This window comes from Ursus americanus, chromosome 16, assembly GCF_024610735.1.
Source record: "Ursus americanus isolate L20-20 chromosome 16, mUrsAme1.1.p, whole genome shotgun sequence".
Taxonomy (NCBI): Eukaryota; Metazoa; Chordata; class Mammalia; order Carnivora; family Ursidae; genus Ursus; species Ursus americanus.
Window position 1 is genome coordinate 10,376,051 of NC_142142.1, and position 26,216 is coordinate 10,402,266.

Sequence of the window (26,216 nt, forward strand, 5' to 3'; positions counted from 1 at the left end):
CATGGACAAGTGGCATCTGAAGTATGGAGTAGGGGAAGACAGAAAGGAAGGTGAAGGCATGGGATGCAGACAGCTCTTCCAAGAGTGTTGCCATGCAGGCAAGCTGAGAAATGGGGCAGGAGGTGGAGGAGATGGTGGGGCCCAGGAATTTTTAGGTGAGAGCTATTACTGCACATTTGCGGAGGGGGGAGCAGTCCACACGGTAGGAGAGCGGGGAGATAATCATTGGAGCCAGGTCATTGGACAGATGAAGACAGGATTGCATTAGTCTACTTGGGGCTTTACCTTCCAAATGAAGGGCAAGATTCAAGCGAACAGAGAAAGGTCGTTGGCAGAAACGCTATTGCGTGAGGAGGCAACTGCCTTCGGTAAGGTTATACGCTTCCTTTTGTTCCTCCTTCCTTCTAGGCCCAGGGCAGGTGGTTTCAAAGGTTTCTCATAGGAAGGTCTCCCTGCCACCTTAGAGGCAGAGGCCTTGAGGCTGGGTGGGGCTGGGTGGGGCACGCTCCTCTCCCCATCCCCCACAAATGCTTGTGCAACCTCCAGTATCAACAAAAATCAGTTGGTGTCTCGGATCACAGCAGTGCTCAGAGAAGCCTCTGTCAGAGGAGCCAGCATGGTGAAGTTTGCACCGCTGTTCGTGCCATGGGAGCGCAGGCTGCAGACCTTCATGGTCCTGCAGTGGGTCTTCTCCTTCCTGGTCCTGGGTAAGGCGAGCTGGGCTGGGGGCTGGGAGACCATGGGCACCTGCCACTCCAGGGGCACACAGTGCATTGACAGTGGAAAGACGTTCATCCTAAAGGGGGCTTTGCTGCACTCAGAGCCCCTGCCCATAGAGTCCCTTGCCCGGAGTCCTCTGGTATGAAACGGCATGGGGATAAGGTGGGGCAGAAGCCATTGCCTGTGGCTTTGGACAGGTTACGAGCTTTCCACCTTAGTACTAGGACAGAGACCCTGCCTCAGGCTGCCTGGAAGTGGTGTGGGGAAGGATCTAGGTGCTTGTGGGAAAGTTCCAGCCACTGTGGGGCTTCTCAGAGGGAATGGATTTCCTTCCTTCCTTTCAGAGAGGAGCAAACAGACTGCTAGGCGGGGAAAGAGAAGGGAACAGGGAAAGCATAGGAGTGCAAGAGAAGCTACGGACTGCCAGTGGATTGGGGCATGAGCGGTGTCCCAGGAGAGCCTGGGTCAGACCCTGGCTGGGCAAGCGACCAGCTGCGTGACCTCTGTGGGTCTCTAGTTCATCAGCTGCGGATGGTCTCCCCACCCCACCCACACCGGGAGCACACTGATGGTGGCCCGGGAGACCACACTTGCCCAAACTCCGCTCTGCGAAGGGAACACTTTTGAGGAGGGCCCAGGCTGAGCACGGGGAGAGAGTGCCTGGGGGAGTGTGGGATTCTCCATGTCCTCCCAGCACGACATGGGGTAGGTTCTGCTCCCCCCGGGGCTGCCGTTCGGCCTGTGCCCGGGTGCGACTATCCTGGTGTGACAGTATGGGTGTACTCCGTACATGTTAGTCAAATCTCTCTCTCTCTCTGACACACACACACACACACACACACACACACACACACACCCCAGGTGCTCCCTCAGGACCTCCTCACGATTCTGCCGCTGAAGGATTCACCCCCAGCAAAGCAGGACTCTAGCATCCTGTATCCCTTATGATTCATCTGTGCCTCTGTCCCAAGGGTTGTTAAACATTTTAAATATCCCGGGTTATCCCCATTACACAGATGGGCAGAGAAACTAAGTACCTTAACTGCCCAAGGTTGTAGGTCTGGAGTCCTGGGCTCCTTCTACAACGAATGGAACAGGGAAGGAGGGGCCGAGACAGGAGAGAGGGCGACGGGTGTGGGAGGAGGTGGGGCTAAGAGGCTAAGGGGCAGGTGGAGACAGCCTGGGGAAGGAGGCCTAGCCTAGGGCAGGCTCTGCTGGCTCCTGGACAAAGGTCCCTGGGGCCTGGAGGTAGGCTGTGGCCGAGGGATCGCAGGGTATCGATAAGGTTCGTGAGGCGCTGCACGCCTTGTGTGAGCTTTGGGAGCCGGAGCGTGTTTGATGGTCCTTGCCGCTGCACCCCACCCCGCCTCTGTCCTCCAGCCCTGCAGGCCCGGGGCATAGAAGCCAGGGAATGTCAGGAGCAACCCAGAGAGGTTGTGTAGCCCTGGGCCTGGAGGACTAGAGGGAGGACAGCTGGGAAAAGGGCTCTGGGTCCCCTGGTGCCCCCAGAATAGGAGGTTTTACCGTATCCCTTAACCTGGGGGCAAAGGGGAGCCTCAGAAGGGCTTTAGGTAGGGGAGTGACAAGGTCTAATCTGTGTGTCGCAGTGGAGGGATCTGTTGTGTTTGGAGTGTGGGGGAACAGGCTGATGTAGGGAGTCACCATCCACACCGGGGGGCACCACATTATGGCACATGGGCTGAATCCAGCCCACTGATCGTTCTTGTATTTGTACAGTTTGTGAGCTAAGAAGGACTTTTACAGTTTCGAGGGGTTGTATTTTCAATAATTAGGGACCTATGTATTATCATCCAAGTTGCCTCTTGAGCTGCGAAGTCTAAAATATTGACAATCTGGCCCTTTAAGAAAAAGATTGTCAACCCTGGTCTAGGGAGGCTGGCAGTGGCTGGGGAGAAGTGGCCCCATTCAGGTGCTGTTTAGGAGATAGGGGCACGGGGCAGGATTGAAAGGCTGGCCAGAGAGTAAGGGCTTCCACGGGAAGAGTAAAGACTATGCACATTTCCTGAACAGCTCCTTCCCACTGGAGTCAGAGGAGGCATTTCAGGGAGTGGTAGAGGCCAGAGAAGTGGCTAGAGAGGTCAACTAGGACCTGTCACTAAGGACTTAGGGCCAACAGCCAAATACTTCCCAAGTGGGTAACTTATTTACTGTTTCCTCTCCTCTATAACTCAAGAGCCTTTCAGACAGTTTGTCTTGTCCTCAACTACATCTCCCGCTCCTACAAGAGCGGGAGCCCATGAATGCTTGTTGAGTGAATAAATGGGAGCAAGGTGTAGCCAAAATGATAGATTTGAATCCTAGATCCCATCCCACCAGCTTGCTGTGTGACCTTAGCCAATTAGCATACCCTCTCTGGACCTTAGTAAAGTGGGGTTTAAAATTTTTCCTTCTCCGAGTTGTGAGGATTAAGCGAAAGAAAGTGTTTCCCTTCCTAAGTGACCCAATAGTCTTCAGTTTTGCCTGCTCAGAGGAGTTGAAGGGTGAGCTGAGGGTGAGGGATGGTGGTATGGGGGAGGCCTTTCTGGTCAAGTACAAAAGCCTTGTGTGTTTTATCCTAATCTCTTCTTCTGACTGCAGAACTAATATGTGCCCTTGTAAAAGTTTCAAACATGTATGTCCTAAAAGCAAAAGACTTCCCCAAATCCTACCTTCCAGATAGCCACGATCATTTGTGTCTATTTTCTGGAGCTAGGTTTTTTTTTTTTTTTTTTTTTTTAAGATTTTATTTATTTGTCAGAGAGAGAGAGAGCACAAGCAGGGAGAGCTGCAGGCAGAGGGAGAAGCAGGCTCCCTACTGAGCAAGGAGCCTGATGCAGAACTTGACCCCAGGACCCTGGGATCATGACCTGAGCCGAAGGCAGCCTCCTAACCAACTGAGCCGGCCAGGCGCCCTTGGAGCTGGTTTTCTTACAGTGGGAGCCACCCACGCAGGCTTCTGATTTTGCCCAAGGGGAGAGAGGCCTAGCTGGGTTTCTTTAATTTTTTTTCCACATTAAACAGTTTTAATAAGGAAAAGGGAATAAATAAAACACACTCAGGCTCCCTGCCGTCCTTGTCCCCCATATCCTGTCTCCTCCTTCGGGAGCCATGGGATCCTTTTCTCCTCTACGCGTGTGCGGCTGTATTTCTACATGCCAGTGTTCTTTTTTTTAAAGATTTTGTATATTTATATGACAGAGAGAGAGACAGCCAGTGAGAGAGGGAACACAAGCAGGGGGAGTGGAAGAGGAAGAAGCAGGCTCACAGGGAGGAGCCTGATGCGGGGCACGACTGAGCCACCCAGGCGCCCCCAGTGTTCTTTTTCATACAAATGGTGGCATTTTAGTCCCGCTCTTCTACGACTTTCTCTTGCAAGGTTTTTATTAAAAAATATTTAAGACAAACAAAAAGGTAACCAACCTGCAAACGGTTAATGGTCCTTTCCCGCCCCCTCAAGGAACAGCAAGGCCTCTATGAGGATAAAATACAGGTTGCTCTTTGAGACTGGCTGGCAGGTCTGGGAGTAGGAGGACATGCTGGAGGGAAGGACTGTCCCTGGGAGCTTTGAGTCGTGACTCGGGGCTACCACGTCTTCTAGGTTTTCTAGAGAAATCAGATATCAGGGTTTGTCTGTGAAGCTTCCCCATTCTACGTTATGAGTAACTAATTCAATAGTATCTTAAAATACAGTGCAAAGGAGGAAGCAGCCCAAGTGGCCATTGGTGCATGGACAGATGAACGCATAAACGTGTGGTGGGTACATGCCGTAGGATGGTGTCGAGCCTCAGGAGGGAAGGAAATTCTGACGCACACCGCAGCATGGATGGCATGAGTGGGCCATCAGGGCATCATGCGAAGTGGCATAAGTCAGTCACCAAAAGACAACTACTTCATGATTCTTCTAAATGAGGTTCCCAGAACAGTCATGTTTGTAGAGACAGAAAAACAAATGGTGGCCGGCAGGGGCTGGGGGAGGGGGCACAGGGCCAGGTGGTGGTGACGGCTACACCCCAGTGGGAATGGAGTTACTGCCGCTGAACTGTATGCTTAACAGTGGTTAAGGTGATACATGTTATGTTATGTTATGCGTCTTTTATCGCAAGAACAATTTAAACAACAATTTAAAAAACAAAGTGCCCCGAATGTGACCCTGGCACGTCAGGGCGGGACTTGGTGTCTGTTATTCACAGGCGCCCACCAGCACCTGGCCCATGAGAGATGCTCTGTGTAAAGTGGACATCTGTGAACATCCTCCAACTTAGGAGCTCTACCACTGTTCAGACTGGGTCAAAAGTCCCCTCCTCCAGGAAACCTGCCAGGAATGACAGGCCCAGTCCACCCACCTTTCAAATAGAATATACAACTGGAAGCTGATCTTCTTTATAGAGGATGAGTGCATGGTGTTGAGTGGAAGAAATGGAATGGGGAAAGAGCCATATTCTCTGGGAATATTCTTTCGGTCAGCATCAGATTAGGGATGGCCCACAGACCGGCTGACCCTGAGATGAAGCTGGGATTAGCCTATGTAAGTGACCCGGAACTGTAGGTCAGAGGGGGGAGTTCCTCATTGGGCCTGGTCCTAGCCCTGCTACACCCCTGAGCCACGGGCCAGCCAGGGGTTGGCCTCTTTCTCCCTCCCTCTTTCACCGGGAAAGGGCACCGCAGGAAGGAGGAATCAGCATGAGCAAAAACTAAGGGATTGAAGGGGCTCCACGAGCTGTAAGAAGACGGAGATTAGTGTGGCCAGAGCACTGGGGGTGCCTGTGCGCGAGGAGAGGCTGAAGCAGGGGGCGGGTAGGGCCAGCTCATGGAGAGCTTGAACGCTGTTCCTTGAAGTTATGGGCAAGTCAGGGAGGGGTTTTAAAGAGAGGAGGATCTGGCCAGATTTATCTGTGGAAAGATGGGGCAGAGGGTGGGCAGAAAGACTGTCTCCGTGTTCTCTGAGGTCCCAAAAGATGGAAAGTAGAAACAGATAATGCAATCCGTTGTCACCTGGTGAATGCAGACTACTTCCGTGGAGAGAGGGAGGTGGCGGGGGGGGGGGGCAGATGAACAAGGGCTCCAGGACAGTGGGAACAATGAGTTTTGAAGTGGGGCCTACCTAGGTTCCAGTCTGTGCTCCCAGCGAGACGTCGGCGGGCTGGCGGGCGCATTCACTCTCTCCGTAAAGGCGTGGGAAGCTCATCTCTTGCTCCCGGGGCCGCGGGCTGGTCGGGACAGTGCTGCTAGCCCTGGGCATGTGGATGGCCTCACCTCCTTCCCCTCGGACCTCTGACGGCTCCTACTTCCCTCCCCAGCCCAGATCTGCACCGCGGTCTTCATCGGCCTCCTGTTCACAAGATTCTGGTTGGTCAGTGTCCTGTATGCCACCTGGTGGTACCTGGACCGAGACAGGCCATGGCAGGGGGGCAGGCCCCTCAAAGCCATAAGGCGCTGCTTCCTATGGAAGTACATGAGGGACTACTTCCCCGTGTCGGTGAGTACTGGGGCTGGTGGGATGCATCCGTCTTCACTGCCGTCGCGCGGCCCAGGCTGCAGGGAGCGGAGTGCCGGGCTGCAAGAGAGGGGCCAGGGCTTGCACCACTATGTGGCCTGGGGAGGAGTCCAGCTTCTCCCTGGCTGTGGTTTCCCAGGGCTGGGAAATGTCAGGGTTTGAAGGAGCTCTGTGGACGAACAGTGTGGCACATACGTGTATCTTACAGGTGTGAACCCTCAGCAGCCAGGTGGGGGGTGAATGTAAGAAACTCAAGGTCCTAAGGGACCATCAAGCCTCACACTTCATCAGATGGGGAGAATGACACCCCGAGAGGGACAAAGGTGTGACCAACTCCTCATGACAAGGTCTTCCGGTTTTAGAGTGTATGCATTAACTATGGGGGAAGGAGCAGGGGAGGGAGCCCTGCACTGGTTCTCAGTTCTATCCTACCCCCAACTCCAGATTGCTGGGTGTCCTCGAACAAAACCTCGCCCCATTCTGAGCCTCAGTTTCCCCATGTATCCAGAAAGAAGACTGACCCCTTCTCCTCTGAGCACGTTTGAATCTCTCACTCTCATCTCATTTCATCCCATCGTGGATACTTGACCCTGGATCCTATCGTGGATACTTGACCTTGGACTCAAATGTCAGTCCTGAGTGAACAGACCCGTTGGCTCCTTTACTGAATCCCAGACAGACTGAACCCTGGGACTCGAGCACCTGGGCAGGGCTGGCTTATTGGCTGGATGGGACAGGGGGAAAGGCAGTGGGGAACACGGAGAGGTGCCAGGCAGGGACAGCTGGCTGTCCCCTGGCAACAGGAGAAGAAAGGCATAAAGAGGCCTCTGGAGCAGGACAGACTAATGCCAGCACCGCCGCAGCCCATGGTGACCTCAGGAGAGTTTCATAGCCTCTCTTAGCCACTGTATCCTGCTGTGTAATGTGGAGATGCTGCCACACATGTCACTGAGTTGGGCGGGTTCACTGAGCTGGCAGGAATGCCCCATGCAGGTTGGCAGGACACTAGGTGCTAGTATTACGTGCCTGAGTCAGTGGGAGCGTGGAGAAGCGTGCACGTGGCTGTGGTCTGGGGAGGGCTCTGACAGCCCAGAGCCAGGCTGCTCTGACCTTCACACCTGCCCGGCTTCTCCCACCCCATCCTGGAGCTCCACCTCTTCCCGCCCCTCCCGGCTTTAGGTCCCCCGCAGGTATCACAGAGGTTCAACAACTCGCTGACTCGCGAGCACTCAGCGGCGGACTCAGGGCTCCCGCTTTGCTCCCTTCTGGGGCCGGCAAGGACTAGCGAAATCTGGACAAGAGCTGGCGTATGAAGCCCCGAGCACCACAGTGAGCAGGGCCTCCTGGGCAAAGGGCAAGGGTGGGACAGGGGCAGGGCGTAGGGCATCAGGGCAGGGGCGGGGCTAAGGGCAGGAAGTTGGCTGGCAGAGAGTTCCACGCTCATGAGGGGTGATAGGTGTTGAAGGGCAGGGTGAATGGGCAGTGCTGAGCTAACCTGGGCATCCAGGTTGGGGGAGGTCTTCTCGTATTTGCGTCCAGGAAATTGTCAGCAAAGATAGGCAGGGTCTGTGCCCATCCTATCCACTGCCCTTCCTGACCCTCCCCTAGCCAGGCAGCCCTTGAGGAGGGTTTCTCAACCTTGGCACTACTGACCCCGGTGAGACGCTGCCCTGATCTGCCGCAATGCTGTGCGTAGTGTTTCAGGGTTGTTGCCCACAGCAGGCCCGTTGCCTCACCCCGGCAGAGGGTGGGCAGTACCACCACGTGGCCAGCAGAAGGCGAGATGGCATGCACTTTGACTTGGCCTGGCCTAGCCTGGGAGCCTGCGGGGCTGGGGCTGGGGCCCACTGATTCCCTTCCCCGCCTCCTCTCAGGAGACCCTCCCACTGTTCACACACCTTGACAGCCCCGGCCCTGCTGGGATTTTGGGGGCGGGGGAGGCAGGTAACTCTCCCGCACACATCCACAGGCCTCTGCGCTCCCCTGTCCAATGAGCGTAGATTTCTGAGCTTCTATCAGCTCTTAGTGTCATTTTATGAACAAGCATCTATGGATGGAATTCCAAGCCAGATTAGGAAACTTTCGGGCCTTGCAGCTTTCTAAACTCACAGCAGGCTTCCTAAAGAGCTAAAATGATGAAGAATCAGATGATCTTTCACACAGGAGGCACTGATCCCACCTCATGCTGAAGACCGGCCCCAGAGCTGGGTTTCCCCTGCGAAGATTTCATCATCCCGGAGTACACAGTGTCTACGCAGGCCAAGGCCTGAGGAGGGATGGAGTGCTCCGGCCGGGCTGTGACCTGGTGTCAGGAAACGCTGCAGACCCGGGGCAGAGCAGGACACCTCCCCACACACACCTGGGACTTCCCTCAGTTCCTCTATAGCCCTTCGGGCATCACTAGGGACTTCATGCCCTCCCTCCCCACCCTCCACCCCCAGCATACTGGGGGCTCTCAACTGGAGTCAGAAGTAGGGGGGTAGCCAGCCGCCTACCCAGGACAGATCTCCAGCTTACACTTGGACAGAGTGACACTTCCTCCTGTGAAGACTCCTTTCATCACAGGAGGGCTCTGCCTGGGGGAAGGTCTTTCTTCACACAGAGCTGTGCTTGTCCTGACCCCTCTCCCACGGCTCCTACCTCTGCCTTGGGCACAGCTGTTTCCTCAGGCCTCTGGCTGCCATGAAGGGAGGGGCTCCCTACCTGTTCACTTCCTGTCCTTGCTGTCCCTCCCCAGCCAGCAGCTCTCAGAAGGCTTTCTGTGCGCCAGCACATGGACATTTGGGGCTGAATGGGTGTGTGTGCGTGGCGGGGGGTGCCTTCATCCCTGGCCCCTACCCACCAGTAGCACTCCCCTCTACCAGGTGTGACAACCAAAAGCATCTGCAGACATTGCCACATGTCCCCTGGTGGGGTGGGGGAACTGGCCCTGGTTGAGAACGGCTCTGGAGCCTGAGGTCTGTCTCCACAACTCCTCCCTCCCACACCATCGAAACCTGACCAGTCAGCCCTTTATCTGGGCTCTGCTTCCACCGACTTCTCTTACAGTCCATCCTGCACACAGCAGCTGGAATACCCCTAAAATCAAAACTCATTTTTGCCTAGCCTGTAGGTCCCTGGACCCCGGACCCCTGCTCATGCCTCACCTGCCCCCTTTGCCATCCAAGTTCTCCAGCCATGAGCTGTGTCCCCTAGGCTGGTACCCTTACTGGAAGTGCACCCCTTCGCCCCCTTAATCCCCCACTTTTCTTTCTTTCTTTCTTTCTTTCTTTCTTTCTTTCTTTCTTTCTTTCTTTCTTCCTTTCTTTTCTTTCTTTCTAAAGATTTTATTTATTTATCAGAGAGCGGGGGGCACAAGTAGGGGAAGCAGCAGGCAGAGGGGGAAACAGGCTCCCCGCTGAGCAGGGAGCTGGATGCAGAACTCTATCCTAGGACCCTGGGATCATGAGCTGAGCTGAAAGCAGATGCTTAACCGATCGAGCCATCCAGGCGTCCCCCTTGCCCACCACTTTTCTCCTGGGGACTCCTACAAGACGATAGAGCCTGTAGGTTATAAGCACAGAGCCAGGCTGCCTGGGGTAAAGTCTTGCCTCTGCCACTTTACTAGCTTGTGACCTAGAACCAGTTAATTAACCTTGCATCTCAGTTTCCTCATCTGTAAAATGGGGACATTGCACCAGTACTTCCCTTGCAGAGTGAACAGAAGATGGAGCAAGCCGGGGTACTGAGGTGCCTGGGTGTGGGAGGTGCTGGCAATGTGCTCTACCTGGGGCGTTCTTTCCAGCTCTCCGTGCCCAGCACATCCTGTGTTTCTTCAACAATAACACATCCCCCCCCTTTTTTTTAAAGTAGTCTCCACGCCCAGCGTGGAGCCCCAAACAGGGCTTGAATTCATGACCCTGAGATCAAGACCCGAGCTGATATCAAGAGTCGGGGGCTTCAACAACTGAGCCACCCAGGCACCCCTCTAAGATATCCTTAATGGTAAAACATACCAGTATCTTATGTACTGCTAAGAAAAAAAATCCTCCAAAGAAATCGTCAAATGCATCTTGAGAGCATGTTAAGATGCAAAGAAAAGGTGCATCTTAGAATTGAGGGAATATAGCCACAGATGTTAATGGGTGTCTGTTCTGCGAGCACGTGAGTGCAAGGGGGAGAGGGCAGGGCCGAGAACCAGCTGAGAGGCAGGGGCGAGGGGGTCTGAAGCCCGACTTGCGGACATACCTGGGCCGCCAGGGCCAGGGAGAATATCCAAGCCTTTCCTTCCATCTGGCCGTGATGGGAGGAGACAGGGAAGGACCTGAGTCCACACACACACACACACACACACACATACACACACACACACTCACACACTCACACACACACAGTCAAAGGCCTAAAGCTGGAAGGAATTCCTTTGGTTTAAAGGGGTGATTCTCAAACTTTGATATATACCAGAATCCTCTGAAAATCTGCCACAAATCAGATGTCCACGGCCAGAGCCAGACTACTGAATCAGACCTTGCTTGCCCTGCATTTTTTTTTAAGATTTTATTTATTTATGTGACAGAGAGACAGCCAGCGGGAGAGGGAACACAGCAGGGGAGAGGGAGAGAAAGAAGCAGGCTCCCAGCCGAGGAGCCCGATGTGGGACTTGATCCCGGAACGCCGGGATTGCGCCCTGAGCCGAAGGCAGACGCTTAACGACTGCGCTACCCAGGCGCCCCAATTGCCCTGCATTTTTAAACCGCCAAGTAATCGTGGTAAATAAATAGGTCATGAACAGGATCTCCAGGGCCAGGCCCTGGGACAGGGAGGGGCAGGTTGCTGATGCAGGAAGCACCTTCTCCTGAGAGCCCCGGACATTCCAAGTTTGAGTCGAAAGGAAACGGCCGCTGAGAGAGTCCAGGTTCCTCTCTGGTTCTGGGACAAAGGCTCTCACCGGTGCTCTCGGCAGGAGACAGCGGAACTGAGCTCGGGTCGTCTATGTGGCTTTGGGCAGGTCACTTACCTTTCTGCACCTCAGTTTGCTCAACTGTCGGATGGGTGTCTCACACTGCAGCCCACCTCCTGAGGGCCACGGTTCCACAGGCTAGCGGTGTGGGTGCTTGGTGAACCCTCAAGGAGACATCAGGACAGTGGCCGTCACCGCCGAGGGTGTGAGAGGGCACAAGGGCATTTGTTGAGAGCTGGGCCTGGGCAGACAGGGCAGAGACACAGCCCGCACTGTCCTCCCTCTCACCCGAGGTCCACATGCCCTCTCCTCCTGCAGGGCTGCGGTCTTCCAGGCCAGGGTTTTGGGGTTCAAAGTAGCAATACCCCTGGGAGAATTGAAAACATGTTCACGCAAAGACTGATAGGCGAGTGTTGGTGGCCACCTTATTTGTAATGGCCATAAGGGTGGAAATAACGTCAATGTCCGTTGAATGACACAACGAACAAAAATATGGTCTATCTACACGGTGGACTAGTTTTCATAAGCAGGAACGAAGTGCCAATCTGTGCTTCGCCGTGGAGGAATCTTGCAAACATTCTGCTAGGAGTGAAAGCAGCCAGACACACAAGGCCACATATCGTGTGATGCCGTTCACATGAAATGCCCAAATACGGCAAGTCCATAGAGACAGGAAGCCAAGGTTGTCAGGGGCTGGGGACAGTCGCGTGACTGCTAATGGGAATGGGGTTTCCCCTTGGGGTGTTGAAAATGCTCTGGAATTACATAGTAGTGATGGTTGTTCACCTTTGAGGTATACTAAAACCACAGAATTGTGTACTTTAAAAGGGTGAATTTGATGGTGTATGAGTCATATATATATATATATAGAGAGAGAGCAAGCTGGCCCACCCCAGAGCTTAGCAGGCTGTCATACCACTGCCTGGTATGCGGCCGGCCACAGCGTGCACGCAGAGGGCCTTCCCCGCACACCATCTGACTTTGCTTAGTCCCACTCTCTCCCCTAGGAGGACTGAGGGCAGCAAGGCAGAGAACACACGGCTTTACAGACCTCCCCCTCTATGTGTACCTCATCGGAACCCAGTAGCAACCCTGCCAGGGAGGCATTATCAATGTCCTGCGGGACAGAGAGGAAACTGAGGCCTGGTGGCAGAACCTGGGTCTCCTGACTTGCAGCTCAGAGTTCTTTCCCCTGCTGTCGGAAGCCAGGTGACAGGCTGGGACAGGATCGGGAACAGGGGGCCTTCCTTCCAAGGCTGGCCGCATCAGCCTCATGCAATCGAGGGTTCATTCTTTCCTTCCCTCATTCCACAGTCTTTCCAGAGCATCTCCTCTGTTCCAGCCTGTGCTTGGCTCAGGAGACGTAGCAGACAGGTGGTCTCTAGTCTCAAGGCCCTCATGGTGAGGCAGTGCTATCCCTTGGGCACAGGGGACAGATAGAAGAGATTGGCACAGAAGGACAGCAGCAGAGTCCATGTCTAGGGATGGGCGGAAATGGCCCCCTCAGCACACATACTAGGACACGCACATGTGAATGCACAGGCAAATATTGGCACGCATGCCCAGACACAGGCCCTCACATTCAGCAGGGTATTTCTCCATACACAAAGGCTTCTTTATTAAGGATAATCATTCTTTCATTCATTTATTCATTTATACATTCCTTGTTCATTCGAGATCGGTAATATATTCTTGTTTGAAATTCCAAAGGGACGAGGGGTTCCACGGGTGAAAAGTCCCCGCCCAGAAGCAACTAGGACGACTAGTGTTTGGTGTGTCCACGTACAAACAAGTGCGTGTCCCCTGTCCCAGCACAGTCAGTGACATTCTGCCCACGTTGTCTTGCCCTTTGCTTTGTCCCGACCAGTGACTGTGGCCATCTTCCCCCGCCAGGCCAAGGAGATCTTCCCCACGCTTCCCTAGGGTTGCCCCGTGCCGCACTGTGCGGATGTTTCGAGAATTTGTCTCAGTGGGCCCTGCTGAGGGACATTGGAGGGGATGCCATGGTTTTGATAGTACCGAAACAGAATGCTTTGGTTAGTAATCTTGTCCACGGGTCATTTGGCACAAGCACAAGAAATTCTGCAGCAGTGGAGTTGCTGGGGTGAAAGATCAGTCACGCTTTTGGGTTGTAGTAGCTGTCGGCAAGTCGTCTTTCTGGAGCTCTTGCAAAATCACCTTCCCCCTGGCCGGGAGAGAGTTCGTGTGCCCGTGCGTCAGTGCAGGGAGCCAGGTGTGTTGGGAGGGTAGCGCCACCAGATGGGTTCCCGAGCAAGCACCTTTCCCACTGAGGATAACCGGAGATTTCTCTGCTCCGGATTTATCTTCATATCCAGTAAGTCCCCACCGAGTGAATGGAAGAGGTTTGTCCTCGTGTGGGAGGCGATGGTCCCTGCAACCGTGGTTCCTGCAGGTTTCTGCAAAGAGTCAGTGGGTAACTGGGGGCCATACTGGGCAGGAGGGTGGGTTGCAGAAACCAAGTCCAGGTGAAGTCCAGGAGAATCCGGGGCCGTCCGGCCTGGATGGGGCAGAGAGGCTCAGGTCCCTGTTGCTGCCCCCCAGGTCCCTCCAGGCTGCTCGGAAGGCAGGCAGCCAGGCCTCTGGGTCCCCAAAGGCAGAGCGAGAATCCTCAGGGAGTCACCCGCTGCAAGTTTTAGCTTGATGATAGGATGAACTTTCACAGCGGCAAAGCTGAGCCAGAGTGAAGGGGCCGGCCCGCGCCCTGGAGGGCAGATTGTGGGGACTGGGCAGTTCCATCAGGCCTCCTGCCAGGGGCTTGGGGTATGGCCTAGGGGCCTCAGGGGCCTTCAGACTCCCATGGCTGTGGCTCCCAGAGAGCAGGGCAGTATAAAGGGGGCGCCTGCAGTTCCAGGCAGTGTCGGAGAGGGATTGCCCTCCATACACACACACACACACACACACACACACACACACACACACACACACACACACATAGAGTCACTGCCTGCAGCAATAATCTTTGCAGACTGGACCACAGAACAGCCTATTCAGTAACGGGTGGGCCTAGAGCAGCATTTGTGAGCTCAGTTCCTGCCCCTCTACCCTCCTCCCCCTTCACCTGGGAGCTGCTAAAGACAACAGCTCTCCTCTCCCAGGCCATCCGCAATGACCGGTGGTCCCTACCTTCCGCTCCATGCTGCAGGCCTGACCAGACCTTGGCAAGTTGCTTGCCAGCAGAGCCCATGGCTCGGGGAAGCACGTGGTCAAGGTCAGTGAAGGTCTGGCGTAGGGGGAGCAGGGAGCCCCAGGGAGACACTTGCTTTGTACAGAAGGGTAAATAGGACTGGAGCCAGCCTTCTGGACTGCACGCTTTTTCAACCGCTCCTGCTATCTCTTGCTAATGCTCACTCCCAGGTCTTAAGTGCCCATTTTTCTTTTTCTTTTTTTTTTTTATTTTAATGATTTTTTATTATATTATGTTAGTCACCATACAGTACATCCCCGGCTTCCCATGCAAGGCTCGATGATTCATTAGTTGTGTACAACACCCAGTGCACCATGCAATACGTGCCCTCCCCACTACCCATCACCGGTCTATCCCATTCCCCCACCCCCCCCCTGAGGTCCTCAGTTTGTTTCTCATAGTCCATAGTCTCTCATGTTTCATTCCCCATTCTGATTACCCCCCTTTCTTTATCCCTTTCTTCCTCTACCGATCATCCTAGTTCTTATGTTCCATAGATGAGAGAAATCATATGATAGTTGTCTTTCTCTGCTTGACTTATTTCACTTAGCATTATCTCCTCCAGTGCCGTCCATGTTGTAGCAAATGTTGAGAACTCGTTCTTTCTGATAGCTGAGTAATATTCCATTGTATATATGGACCACAACTTCTTAATCCAGTCATCTGTTGAAGGGCATCTCGGCTCCTTCCACGATTTAGCTATTGTGGACATTGCTGCTATGAACATTGGGGTGCATATGGCCCTTCTCTTCACTACGTCTGTATCTTTGGGGTAAATACCCAGTAGTGCAATGGCTGGGTCATAGGGTAGCTCAATTTTTAACTTTTTAAGGGACCTCCACACTGTTTTCCAGAGTGGCTGTACCAACTTGCATTCCCACCAACAATGTAGGAGGGATCCCCTTTCTCCACATCCTCTCCAACAATTGTTGTTTCTTGCCTTGTCTATTTTTGCCATTCTAACTGGCGTAAGGTGGTATCTCGGTGTGGTTTTGATTTGAATTTCCTTGATGGCTAATGATTTTGAACATTTTTTCATGTGTCTGTTAGCCATTTGTATGTCTTCATTGGAAAAGTGTCTGTTCATATCTTCTGCCCATTTTTTGATTTGTTTATTTGTTTCTCGTGTATTGAGTTTGAGAAGTTCTTTGTAGATCTTGGATACCAGTCCTTTATCTGTAGTGTCATTTGCAAATATATTCTCCCATTCCGTGGGCTGCCTCTTAGTTTTTCTGACTGTTTCCTTGGATGTGCAGAAACTTTTAATCTTGATGAAGTCCCATAAGTTTATTTTATCTTTTGTTTCTCTTGCCTTTGGAGATGTGTCATGAAAAAGTTGCTTTGGCCGATGTCGTAGAGGTTGTTGCCTATGTTCTCCTCTAGAATTTTGATGGATTCCTGTCTCACATCGAGGTCTTTCATCCATTTGGAGTTTATTTTTGTGTATGGTGTGAGATAGTGGTCAAGTTTCATTCTTTTGCATGTAGCTGTCCAATTTTCCCAGCACCATTTATTGAAGAGACTGTCTTTTTCCCACCGGATGTTTTTTCCTGCTTTATCAAATATTAGTTGCCCAAAGAGCCGAGGGTCCATTTCTGGGCTCTCTGTTCTGTTCCATTGGTCTATGTGTCTGTTTTTGTGCCAGTACCATGCTGTCTTGGTGATCACAGCTTTGTAGTACAGCTCGAAATCCGGCATTGTGATGCCTCCAGCTTTGTTTTTCCTTTTCAACAGTTCCTTGGAGATTCGGGGCCTTTTCTGTTTCCATACAAATTTAAGGACTGTTCGTTCCAGTTCTTTGAAAAATGTCCTCGGTATTTTGATCGGGATAGCATTGAAAGTGTAGATTGCTCTGGGTAGCATGGACATTTTAACTATGTTAATTCTTCCGATCCATGAGCATGGAATATCTTTCCATCTTTTTATGTCTTCCTCAATGTCTTTCAAGAGTGATTTATAGTTTCTAGAATATAGGTCCTTTATGTCTCTGGTTAAGTTAATTCCAAGGTAACGTATGGTTTTTGGTGCTATTGTAAATGGCATGGATTCCCTAATTTCTCTTTCTTCGGTCTCGTTATTCGTGTATAGAAATGCAACTGATTTCTGAGCATTGATTTTGTATCCCGCCACGTTACTGAATTGCTCTATAACTTCTAATAGTTTGGGAGTGGCTTCTTTTGGGTTTTCCATATAGAGTATCATGTCATCTGCAAAGAGAGACATTTTGACTTCTTCTTTGCCAATTTGAATACCTTTGATCCCTTTTTGTCGTCTGATTGCTGTTGCAAGGACTTCTAGTACTATGTTGAATAATAGTGGCGAGAGTGGGCATCCTTGTCGAGTTCCTGATCTTAAGGGAAAGGCTTCCAGCTTTTCCCCATTGAGAATAATATTTGCAGTAGGCTTTTCATCGATGGCTTTTATGAGATTGAGAAATGTACCTTCTATTCCTACACTCTGAAGGTTTTAATCAGGAAAGGATGCTGTATTTTGTCAAATGCTTTTTCGGCATCGATTGAGAGGATCATATGGTTCCTGAGTCTTTTCTTGTTGATATGATGTATCACGCTGATTGATTTGCGAATATTGAACCACGCTTGCATCCCAGGTATGAATCCCACTTGATCATGATGGATAATCCTTTTAATGTACTGTTGGATTCTATTAGCAAGTATCTTGTTGAGGATTTTGGCGTCCATATTCATTAGGGAAATCGGTCTGTAATTCTCCTTTTTGAGGGGGTCTTTGCCTGGTTTGGGGATCAAGGTAATATTGGCCTCATAGAATGAGTTTGGTAGCTTTCCTTCTGTTTCTATTTTTTGAAATAGCTTTAGGAGAATAGGTATTATTTCTTCTTTGAATGTTTGGTAGAATTCCCCAGGAAAACCGTCCGGGCCTGGAGTTTTGTTATTTGGAAGGTTGTTTATCACTGACTCAATTTCTTCATAATTAATTGGCCTGTTTAAGGAATCAATTTCTTCCTGTTTCAATCTTGGTAGTTTATAGGTTTCCAGGAAGGATTCCATCTTTTCCAGATTGCTTAGTTTATTGGCATATAGCTGTTGATAAAAATTTCTAATAATCTTTCCAATTTCAATGGTGCTCGTCGTGACCTCTCCTTTTTCATTCATAATTTTATTAATTTGGGTCCTTTCTCTATTCTTTTGGATAAGTCTTGCCAGTGGTCTGTCAATTTTATTGATTCTCTCAAAGAACGAGCTTCTAGTCCTGTTGATCTGCTCTACTGTACTTCTGGTTTCTGCTTGATTGATTTCAGCTCTAATTTTGGTCAACTGCTTCCTCGTGTGTGGATTAGGTCTGTCTCCCTCTGTTGCTGTTCCAGCTTCTTGAGGTGAGAATATAAAAACTGCATTTTAGATTTTTCTATTCTTTTGAGTGAGGCTTGGATGGCTATGTATTTCCCCCTTAGGACTGCCTTTGCAGTATCCCATAGGTTTTGGACTGTTGTATTTTCATTCTCATTGGTCTCCATAAATTGTTTAATTTGATTTTTGATTTCCTGGTTTATCGAGTCATTCCTGAGTAGGATGGTTCTTAGTCTCCAAGTGTTTGAGTTTCTTCCAATTTTTTCCTTGTGGTTGAGTTCCAATTTCAGAGCGTTGTGGTCTGAGAATATGCAGGGGATAATTTCAATCTTTTGGTATCGGTTGAGACCTGTTTTGTGTCCCAGAACATGGTCTATTCTTCAGAATGTTCCATGGGCATTAGAATAGAATGAGTATTCTTTGGTTCTGGGGTGTAGTGTTCTATATATATCTATGAGGTCCAACTCATCGAGTATGGCATTCAAAGCCTTTGATTCTTTGCTTAGTTTTTGCCAGGGTGTTCTGTCTATTTCTGAGAGTGGAGTGTTGAGGTCCCCTACTATTAATGTATTTTTATTTATATGTCTCTTTATTCTGGTTAAGAGTTGGCTTGTGTATCTTGCTGCTCCCCTGTTGGGGGCATATATATTTATAATTGTCATATCCACTTGTTGAATACTTCCCTTAAGAATAATATAGTGCCCTTCTGCATCTCTAACTATAGTCTGTAGTTTAAAATCCAATTTATCTGATATGAGAATTGCTACCCCAGCTTTCTTTTGAGGTCCATTTGCGTGAAAGATGGTACTCCATCCCCTTACTCTCAGTCTGAATGCATCTTTGGGTTCGAAATGTGTCTCTTGTAGACAGCAAATGGATGGGTCATTTCTTTTTATCCAATCTGCAACCCTGTGGCGTTTTATGGGATGGTTCAAACCATTTACATTAAGACTGATTACTGAGAGATATGATTTTAATGATGCCATGTTGCCAGTAAAGTCTTTGTTTGTATTGGCTGTGACTTTCTGTTCTGTATCACTCTTGGGGCCTTTTTACTTTTATAGAACCCCCCGTAATATCTCCTGTAGGGCTGGTTTCGTGGTTACAAAGTTGGTTAGTGACTGGCGATTCTGAAATGTCTTTATTTCTCCATCAATTCTGAATGACAGCCTTGCTGGATAAAGGATCCTTGGCTGCATGTTTTTCTCTGAAAGAGCTTTAAATATGCTCCCCCAACCCTTTCTCTCATTCCAGGTCTGTGTAGACAGGTCTGACGTAATTCTGATGCCTTTGCCTTGGTACGTGAGAAATTTCTTTGCCCTGGCCACTTTCAATACTGTATCCTTGCATCTAATATTTGCGAATTGCACTATGACGTGACGTGGCGTAGGTTTGTCATGGTTGAGCTTGGGAGGGGTCCTCTCTGCCTCTTGGACATGAATATTTGTTTCCCTCGCTAGATTAGGGAAGTTTTCAGCTACAATTTGTTCAAATATCTCTTCTAGACCTCTGTTTTTCTCCACCCCCTCGGGGATGCCGATGATTCTAACATTGGATCGTTTCATTGAGTCAGTAATCTCCCGTAACCTACATTCGTGGGTGTGGATTTTTTTAAGACCATCTTCTATTTTCATTTTTTCCTCTATTAACCCATCCTCCAATTCACTAACCCGTTCCTCTGCTTCTGCGACCCTGGCCGTCAGAGCCTCTAGTTTTGCCTGCATTTGGCTCATAGAATTTTTAATTTCTGTCAGATTCGCTCTCATTTCTGTCCTTAGGGATTCTATATTCTCAGTAACCTTTTCGTTAATAGTTTTTTCAATTCTACTCATCATTTTGACCATCGTTACTCTGAATTCCATTTCTGATACTTTGGTTACATCCATATCCATTATTTCTGTGGCAGAGGCCACAGACTCACTGTCTTTTCTTTGCTGGGGGGGGGGCTTCTCCTTCTTGTCATTCTGATGAGGAGAGGTTGCGGGGTTGTCCAGAGCCCAAATTATTGACTGGGTCCCAGGCCGTGCCCCTTGTTTTATAGGGATCTTAGGGATGTGGGCTTCTTCTTTAAAGATTTTATTTATTTATTTATGTGGCAGCCAACCAGCGAGAGAGGGAACAGAAGCAGGGGAGTGGGAGAGGAAGAAGCAGGCTCCCAGCGGAGGAGCCCGATGAGGGACTCCTTTCCGGAACGCCGGGATCACGCCCTAAGCCGAAGACAGGCGCTCAATGACTGCGCCACCCAGGCGCCTGGGTTGTGGGCTTCTTGATTTTTCAGCCTGCCTTCTGTGTTCTGGGGGAAGGGCCTGCCGCGCCGATACTCAGGCAACCCCGTTTGTGTAGAGTCTCCGCGTCCCCTGCGAGGGGGGATGGGGATGGGCACTCTCTGAGCCGGTGTTTCCAGGCTTTTGTTCTCTGGCGGCTTTCCCTGGCGGTTTGCTGTGCCTCTTCTGAGAGTCAGAGCAGCAGCGGCCGAATTTCAGCCTCTGTCACAGAACAGAGGGATTGCGGCCCGTTCTCTACTAATGTTCTGGCCACTTTAACTCTGTTACTGTTGGTGCTGCTCAACCCTGCAGCGTCCCGGGATGTGCGCCCCACACCCGGCGTCCCAGGCCTCACTTCCAGGGCCGGCGCGTCTCTGTCCTTTGTGTTTCTAACACCGCCAGCCGCCAGCCGCCCCACGCGCTCCCGGAGCTCCCGGTCTCAGTCTGGATCCAGTGAGCGCACCGGGATTCCGGTGATCCGCGAGATGCCTGGTGGCGCGCGATCCTGGCTCACGGTCTCAGTCTGCTGTTTTGCGGGTGCTGTCCGAGAGCCCCGCCCGCTCCCCCGTGCAAGTGGCTGCCGCTTCCCGGTGCCCGAACGCGGCGGCTCCCTCCCCCTTCTCTTTATCTTCCGATATCTGTGCACGGTTTCATGGCTCCCCGCTTCGTACCTCAATACTCAGCGCTGGAGATGTTCATTTGTAGAGATCCAGATGCATCTTCCTGCGTCTCAGGCTGGTTCCGTGGTTGTTTAGGCTGGTCTGGTACCTATCCAGCTCGACTCGGGGGACCGAAGTGCCCATTTTTCTTACACCGAGTTTTGTTAAACCAGGGCCCTTCCAGCGTGGTGGCGCCCCTGTGTGTCCCTTTGATGCCTTCGAATAATATCTGGTCCTGTAGTAATCTTGGTAATTTCAGGGTATCACAGACCCAAGGTTCTTAGCAGTCCCGGGAGGTAGGCAGCACAGGGCTAAACGTCCCCATTTTACAGACGAAGAGCCTGAGAGGGAAGCAATTTGTCCAAAGCCAGCTGTGAATCTGAGACGCTGTCTCTGGTTGCATTCACACACCATATCTCAATATTCCTAACAAGCTGAGGCTCAGGGAGAGGGAGTGACTTGCCCAAGGTCACACTGATGAGTGGCACGGTCAGGGTTGGCATGCAAGTCCAGCTCTGGCTTGCTGTCCTTGCAGCTGGTCAAGACTGCTGAGCTGGACCCCTCCCGGAACTACCTTGCCGGCTTCCACCCCCACGGGATCCTGGTGGCTGGAGCCTTTGTCAACCTGTGCACGGAGAGCACAGGCTTCTCTTCGCTCTTCCCGGGCATTCGCCCCCACCTGATGATGCTGAACTTGTGGTTCTGGACCCCTTTCTTCAGGGATTACATCATGTCGGGGGGTGAGTCTTTACAGCCTTGGGTAGCCCAGGAGGGTGAGGCTGGAGGCACGGGACAAGGCATCTTAGCAGGGCTGCAACACTTCCGTACTTCTTGCGAGTGCGTGCGCAGCGGCAGAAGTAGCTAGACCCAGAGAAGTACTCTTCACAGCCGCAGGCAGGACCCCGACCTCAGTGAGGGTGTTGGGAAAAGGGAGAGGACTCAGTTCTAGTCTTCAGAGGACTCCCTGCTGGAGGGGGCGGGGTGGGGACCCGGGCCTCTGTGGCCACTTTTGGTGGTCTCTCTCTTGGGTCTCATCCACCCCACAACCCCTGCCCCCTTCCCTTGTACCTGACCACCTTCCTCTCTTCCCAGGGCTGGTCACGTCGGACAAGGAGAGCGCTGCTCACCTTCTGAGCAGGAAGGAAGGGGGCAATCTGCTGGCCATCGTTGTAGGGGGTGCCCAGGAGGCACTGAACGCCAGGCCCGGAGCCACCACGCTGCTGCTGCGGAACCGCAAGGGCTTCGTCAGGCTCGCCCTTATGCACGGGTATCTGGGGAGAGGGCTCTCAGCTCCGAGGGAGATTGGCGAGGGTTAGATTTTGCCGGGAAGACAGCAGAGACTAGTGCAGATTGTGTCTTGGCAGGGAGAGTTTCAGCCTATTACAATGAAGGTTATGTTTTGGTGAGATGCGTACTATGGCATGTCCAAACACCCAGAGAAGATTTCAGAAGGGAGGCTCGGTGATCAAAGGCACTAGGTGGGAAGGGACCTGTCTGCCCAAAGCTGGCACTCGATCCGACGTCTGTGGGATCTGGGAGGATGGGGTTTGGGGCACATCACAGAGCTGTTCTACTTTGAAGCGTCTTTGAAGAACACAAGCTAGCTGGGGCCAGAGAGATTTTTCTACAAAGCTCACAGATGTTTTATATCTGGGAGGACTCTCTGAAGCCTTCTGGTCTATCTGTCCTGTTACAACTGGGAGACTGTGGCGCTGCGGGGGGCCAGGACCTGCCCAAGGTCAGAAAGCAAAGCTATGGCAGGGCTGGGAGACCACCCAGGCCTCCTACTGCTGGCCCAGGGCTCTGTCCTCTGCTCCAATTCCTGGTCGCTGGGTCCCTGCAGGAAGCTGGCTGGGGCCTTCTGTGGGACCTTGCACACGTATTCTGGCCTGTGTCTCTCCAGGGCAGCTTTGGTGCCAATCTTCTCCTTCGGGGAGAATGAGATCTTTGACCAGGTTGAGAACAGTCCCGGCTCCTGGTTGCGCCGGATCCAGAACCGGCTGCAGAAGGTCATGGGTATCTCCCTTCCGCTCTTCCATGGCCGCGGCGTCTTCCAGTACAGCTTCGGTCTCCTGCCCTACCGCCAGCCCATCACCACCGTGGGTGAGCCTCGAGCGGCCTGGCTGGGGGTTGGGGCGGGCTACAGGGAAAGGCAGCTTCGGTCTCCTACCCTACTGCCAGCCCATCACCACCGTGGGCGAGCATCGAGCGGCCTGGCTGGGGGTTGGGGCGGGCTACAGGGAAAGAGGCCTGGGCTATGGGCTGCCAGCGGACATGGGTCAGACACATCCTCGCCCTCCTGGAGCTCACATTCTAGATCGGGAAACAGACACTGCTTATCAAGCAGATAAGCCTAAGAGAAGGCACTCTCGAATGGGAACTGTCGCGGACGCACAAAGAGCAGGAGTCACTGCTGATGACAGTGCCTGCTGAGTGCCAGACAGGTTCCCTAACACATAGCAGCTCCGTCTACCCTAACAACCTTCAAGATAGGGACTATCATCCCTTTCTCGCTGATGGCAAACTGAGGCTCCGAGAAGTTAAGTAACACGCTGCCTTTGAGTAACAGGGTGGAGGACTGGCTCAGGATCTATTTGACTTTTTGTGATGTTAGAGAAGGAGGGTTTAACTCTGACCCGGAGGATCTAGGAAGGCTTATTGGAGAAGGCGGACGCAAGGCAAGGGCGTTCCAAGTCTACTAGAGTTGGGTGTAGAGTAGGAATCACTACACTTGGATTCGAGCCTGAGGGGTTTCCCTGTAAATAACGGGCATGAGCTTCAGCGCGCAGACTCAGCACCACCTTTTTCAGCTCTTGGGACTCCTTGTTTCTTCTTGGATCCCAGCTAGACCCCTCTGATGAAGCCTAGAGAGAGATCTGTTCATCTTTATCCATCCATTTATTTGTGAGTTGAGCACAGACCTGGTGAACCCCCTACACTGCGGCTTTCCCTGTGTACTTGGCAGTATTTTCACGAGTGTTAATAGTGCCGCCACCAGAGCCGTTGCCGAGAGGAGAAGACAGGGGAGCCGCCTTCCCAGCCAGGCAGAACCAGAGGAAGGAGGTCACTTAGGGCTTCCCTAGAACAAAGCGGGCACCACTGGCCAGATGGAGAGAGGAGGAGGAAGAAGAGCTGTGTGGGCTGTGGGCCCACCTCATCCTAGATCTACAGGTCCTTCTGATCGTGGCATCGTGGGCCCCCAGAACCACGTGGTCCGGACATTAAGAGCATATCCCCAGGATTTAAAAACTGGAACGGATTCTTCCTGGCTCCGTGACCTTGAACAAGTTACTGAGCCTCTCTGAGCCTCCTTGCCCCACCTGTCCACGAGGAATAAATAGTAAGAGCTTCCATCCCCATGAGACCAGGATGAGGATAAAGGAGATAACGCAGGGCAAGCGCCTGGCGAGTTCCACGGCACATTGCAGTGCCGTGGGTGTTGTTACTGCATCAGGATCTTGGAGGTACCATAACATCTTAGAACCCGTTACCCAGAGTGGGGCTGAAAGGGATGGCAGTAAGCACTTTCCTGCAGGGATACCCATGGGGAAGGGCCCCTGCAACCCACTGGATCCTGCTCCGGGCCAACGCCCACGTTTGTGTCTTGCAGTGGGAAAGCCCATTGAGGTGCAGAAGACACCGGACCCCTCGCAGGAGGAGGTGGACGAGCTGCACCAGCGCTATATGAAGGAGCTGTCCGACCTCTTCGAAGCCCACAAGCTCAAGTACAACGTCCCCATAGACCGACACCTGGAGTTCTGCTGAGTGCCTCCCCAGAGGGCAGGGTTGGCCTTAGGGAGTCTGGCGGGAGGTGCTGTGATCTGAGAAGGCTTCCTGGAGGCGTCTGTTGAACGTATCTTCGCAGCCTTCCTGAACTTCGGCAAATCCAACCACGGCAGGCCCCAAGTCCCAGCTGGGGAGCGGGAGGGGACACCAGGCTCTGGCGCGGGTGTTTTGCACCCCTGCTGCGAAACCCCTGCGAGCCTCCCTGTCCTCAGCCTGCTGCTCTGTGAACGGGAGAGACGGCTGGGAGAGAGGGGTATCTGAGGTCGCAGTCCCCTGTTGCCATGTCACTCAAGACACAGAGAAAGAGAGCGGCAACTGTCACCTGGTTTTTCTTCCTCAGCCTTGAGTAACGACACAAAAGAAGCTGCCTGCTCCAGCCCTGTCTCCTACAAGCTCCCTCACCCTGCACCCTGGATGTCTGCGCTCCCCCTCCCCGCACCAGAGAAGAGGCCGTGGCCTTGGAGCCTCTGCACTCACGCTGAACACCGAGCACCGAGCACTGTAGGTTTCTGGGTCCTCTGAGCTGTAGCCTGGCAGCCACAGGGGCCCGAAAGGTGGATAAGGAGAACTGTGCTCTGTCACTGGCTGTATGGTGGTGGACAGACCTCTTCGCCCTCCTTCTGAGCCTCAGTTTCCCTGACTAAGATGAACCCTGAGTCTCAGCTCTGACATTACAGAGGCAGAGAGCTCTGTGAAGCCTCTCTTACTCATCCATTGTAATTTCACCCCCTGACCTTGGCACAGAAGGAGGGGGGTGTCTCTATAAACGTCAGTTCAACAAATGAAATGATTCTATTTTAGCTTTCTTCTGTTCCTCCCCATCCCCCAATAAGGAGGGCTCATCAAAGCCTCTCTTTGGACCCCCAGCCTGGCCTGTGGTCCTGCAGTCATACCTCGTCTTCCCAGAAGGTGGATTAGACAGGGCCAGAGAATGCCATGTTGACTCATCCTTCCCAATCCATTGGCCCCAAGCTTACTACCCCGGTCCTGTTCTGCTGGGCAAGAAAGTTGAGAGACTATGTTAGGACACAGGGCAGACGAGCACAGAGAATGAAGGCCAGACTTGAAGAGTGCATGTTTGTGTGTGCCTTCAGGGTGGGTGAGATGGGGACAGATGCTCCGACGAGAAGATTCTGGATTCCTAGGTTTGGGACATATGTTAGTAGTGAAGGTCAGAATGCCCAGCGGGGACCATACTTGTGACTTTCCCTCACGCTCCAGCAGGGAAGCAGCATCCTTTCCCTCCAGGAGCAAATTATACCCATAACTACAACAGGAGGACATCCTAGAGGTATAAATTTGGGTTTAAATCCTGGCCCATCCCTTTGCAGTGACTCTGGGCAAGACATGTCATTTCCTAACCTCGATTTTGCCATCTGAGAAATAAAGACTACCATACCCATCTCTGGTGTTATAAGCATAGTAAGATAATATTTTGAATGTATAAACCACTCCATATCATGTCTGGAATGGTGTGGAATACATGAAAATTAGGACTCAGGTGATAAAGGTACCCTGTGTCTCAGGAAGGTGCTTGGTATCATATGAGGCAGTATGCTAGAAGGGTCACAAGGGAAGCAGGAACAGAGAGCGGTGGGGCCTGATTTGCAGCCAGGAGGAAGTGGTGGAGGTGACAGGTGGACAGGGCTGGGAAGGAAGGGCAAGATTAGCAAAGGAGAGAAGTACTCGGCCATTATGGTTCTCTTTTGCTATCTAGCGAGCCATGCCAAAACTGAATGGCTGAAGAAGCAAAGGGTTATTATTTCTCACAGTTCTGTGGGTTGACCAGATGGCTTTTCTCCGTCTGACCTGGGCTCTGTGCA

The 26,216-nt window shown here is 52.0% G+C and overlaps 1 protein-coding gene across 1 annotated transcript; it reads left to right on the top strand.

Annotated features, from left to right (window-relative positions):
• Window positions 1–616: 616 nt before the first annotated feature.
• Window positions 617–24,372, top strand: MOGAT2 (monoacylglycerol O-acyltransferase 2). The gene is made up of 6 exons (XM_045816327.2): window positions 617–707; window positions 6,018–6,196; window positions 21,143–21,347; window positions 21,700–21,874; window positions 22,511–22,710; window positions 24,218–24,372. The coding sequence occupies exons 1-6, from the start codon at window positions 617–619 to the stop codon at window positions 24,370–24,372; spliced, it is 1,005 nt and encodes a 334-aa protein (XP_045672283.2).
• Window positions 24,373–26,216: the final 1,844 nt, after the last annotated feature.

Coding starts and splice junctions, on each gene's coding strand:
- MOGAT2 (XM_045816327.2), top strand. CDS start 617: ATGGTGAAGTTTGCACCGCTGTTCGTGCCATGGGAGCGCAGGCTGCAG. Junction 708..6,017: donor CTTCTCCTTCCTGGTCCTGG/GTAAGGCGAGCT, acceptor TTCCCTCCCCAG/CCCAGATCTGCACCGCGGTC. Junction 6,197..21,142: donor GGGACTACTTCCCCGTGTCG/GTGAGTACTGGG, acceptor CTGTCCTTGCAG/CTGGTCAAGACTGCTGAGCT.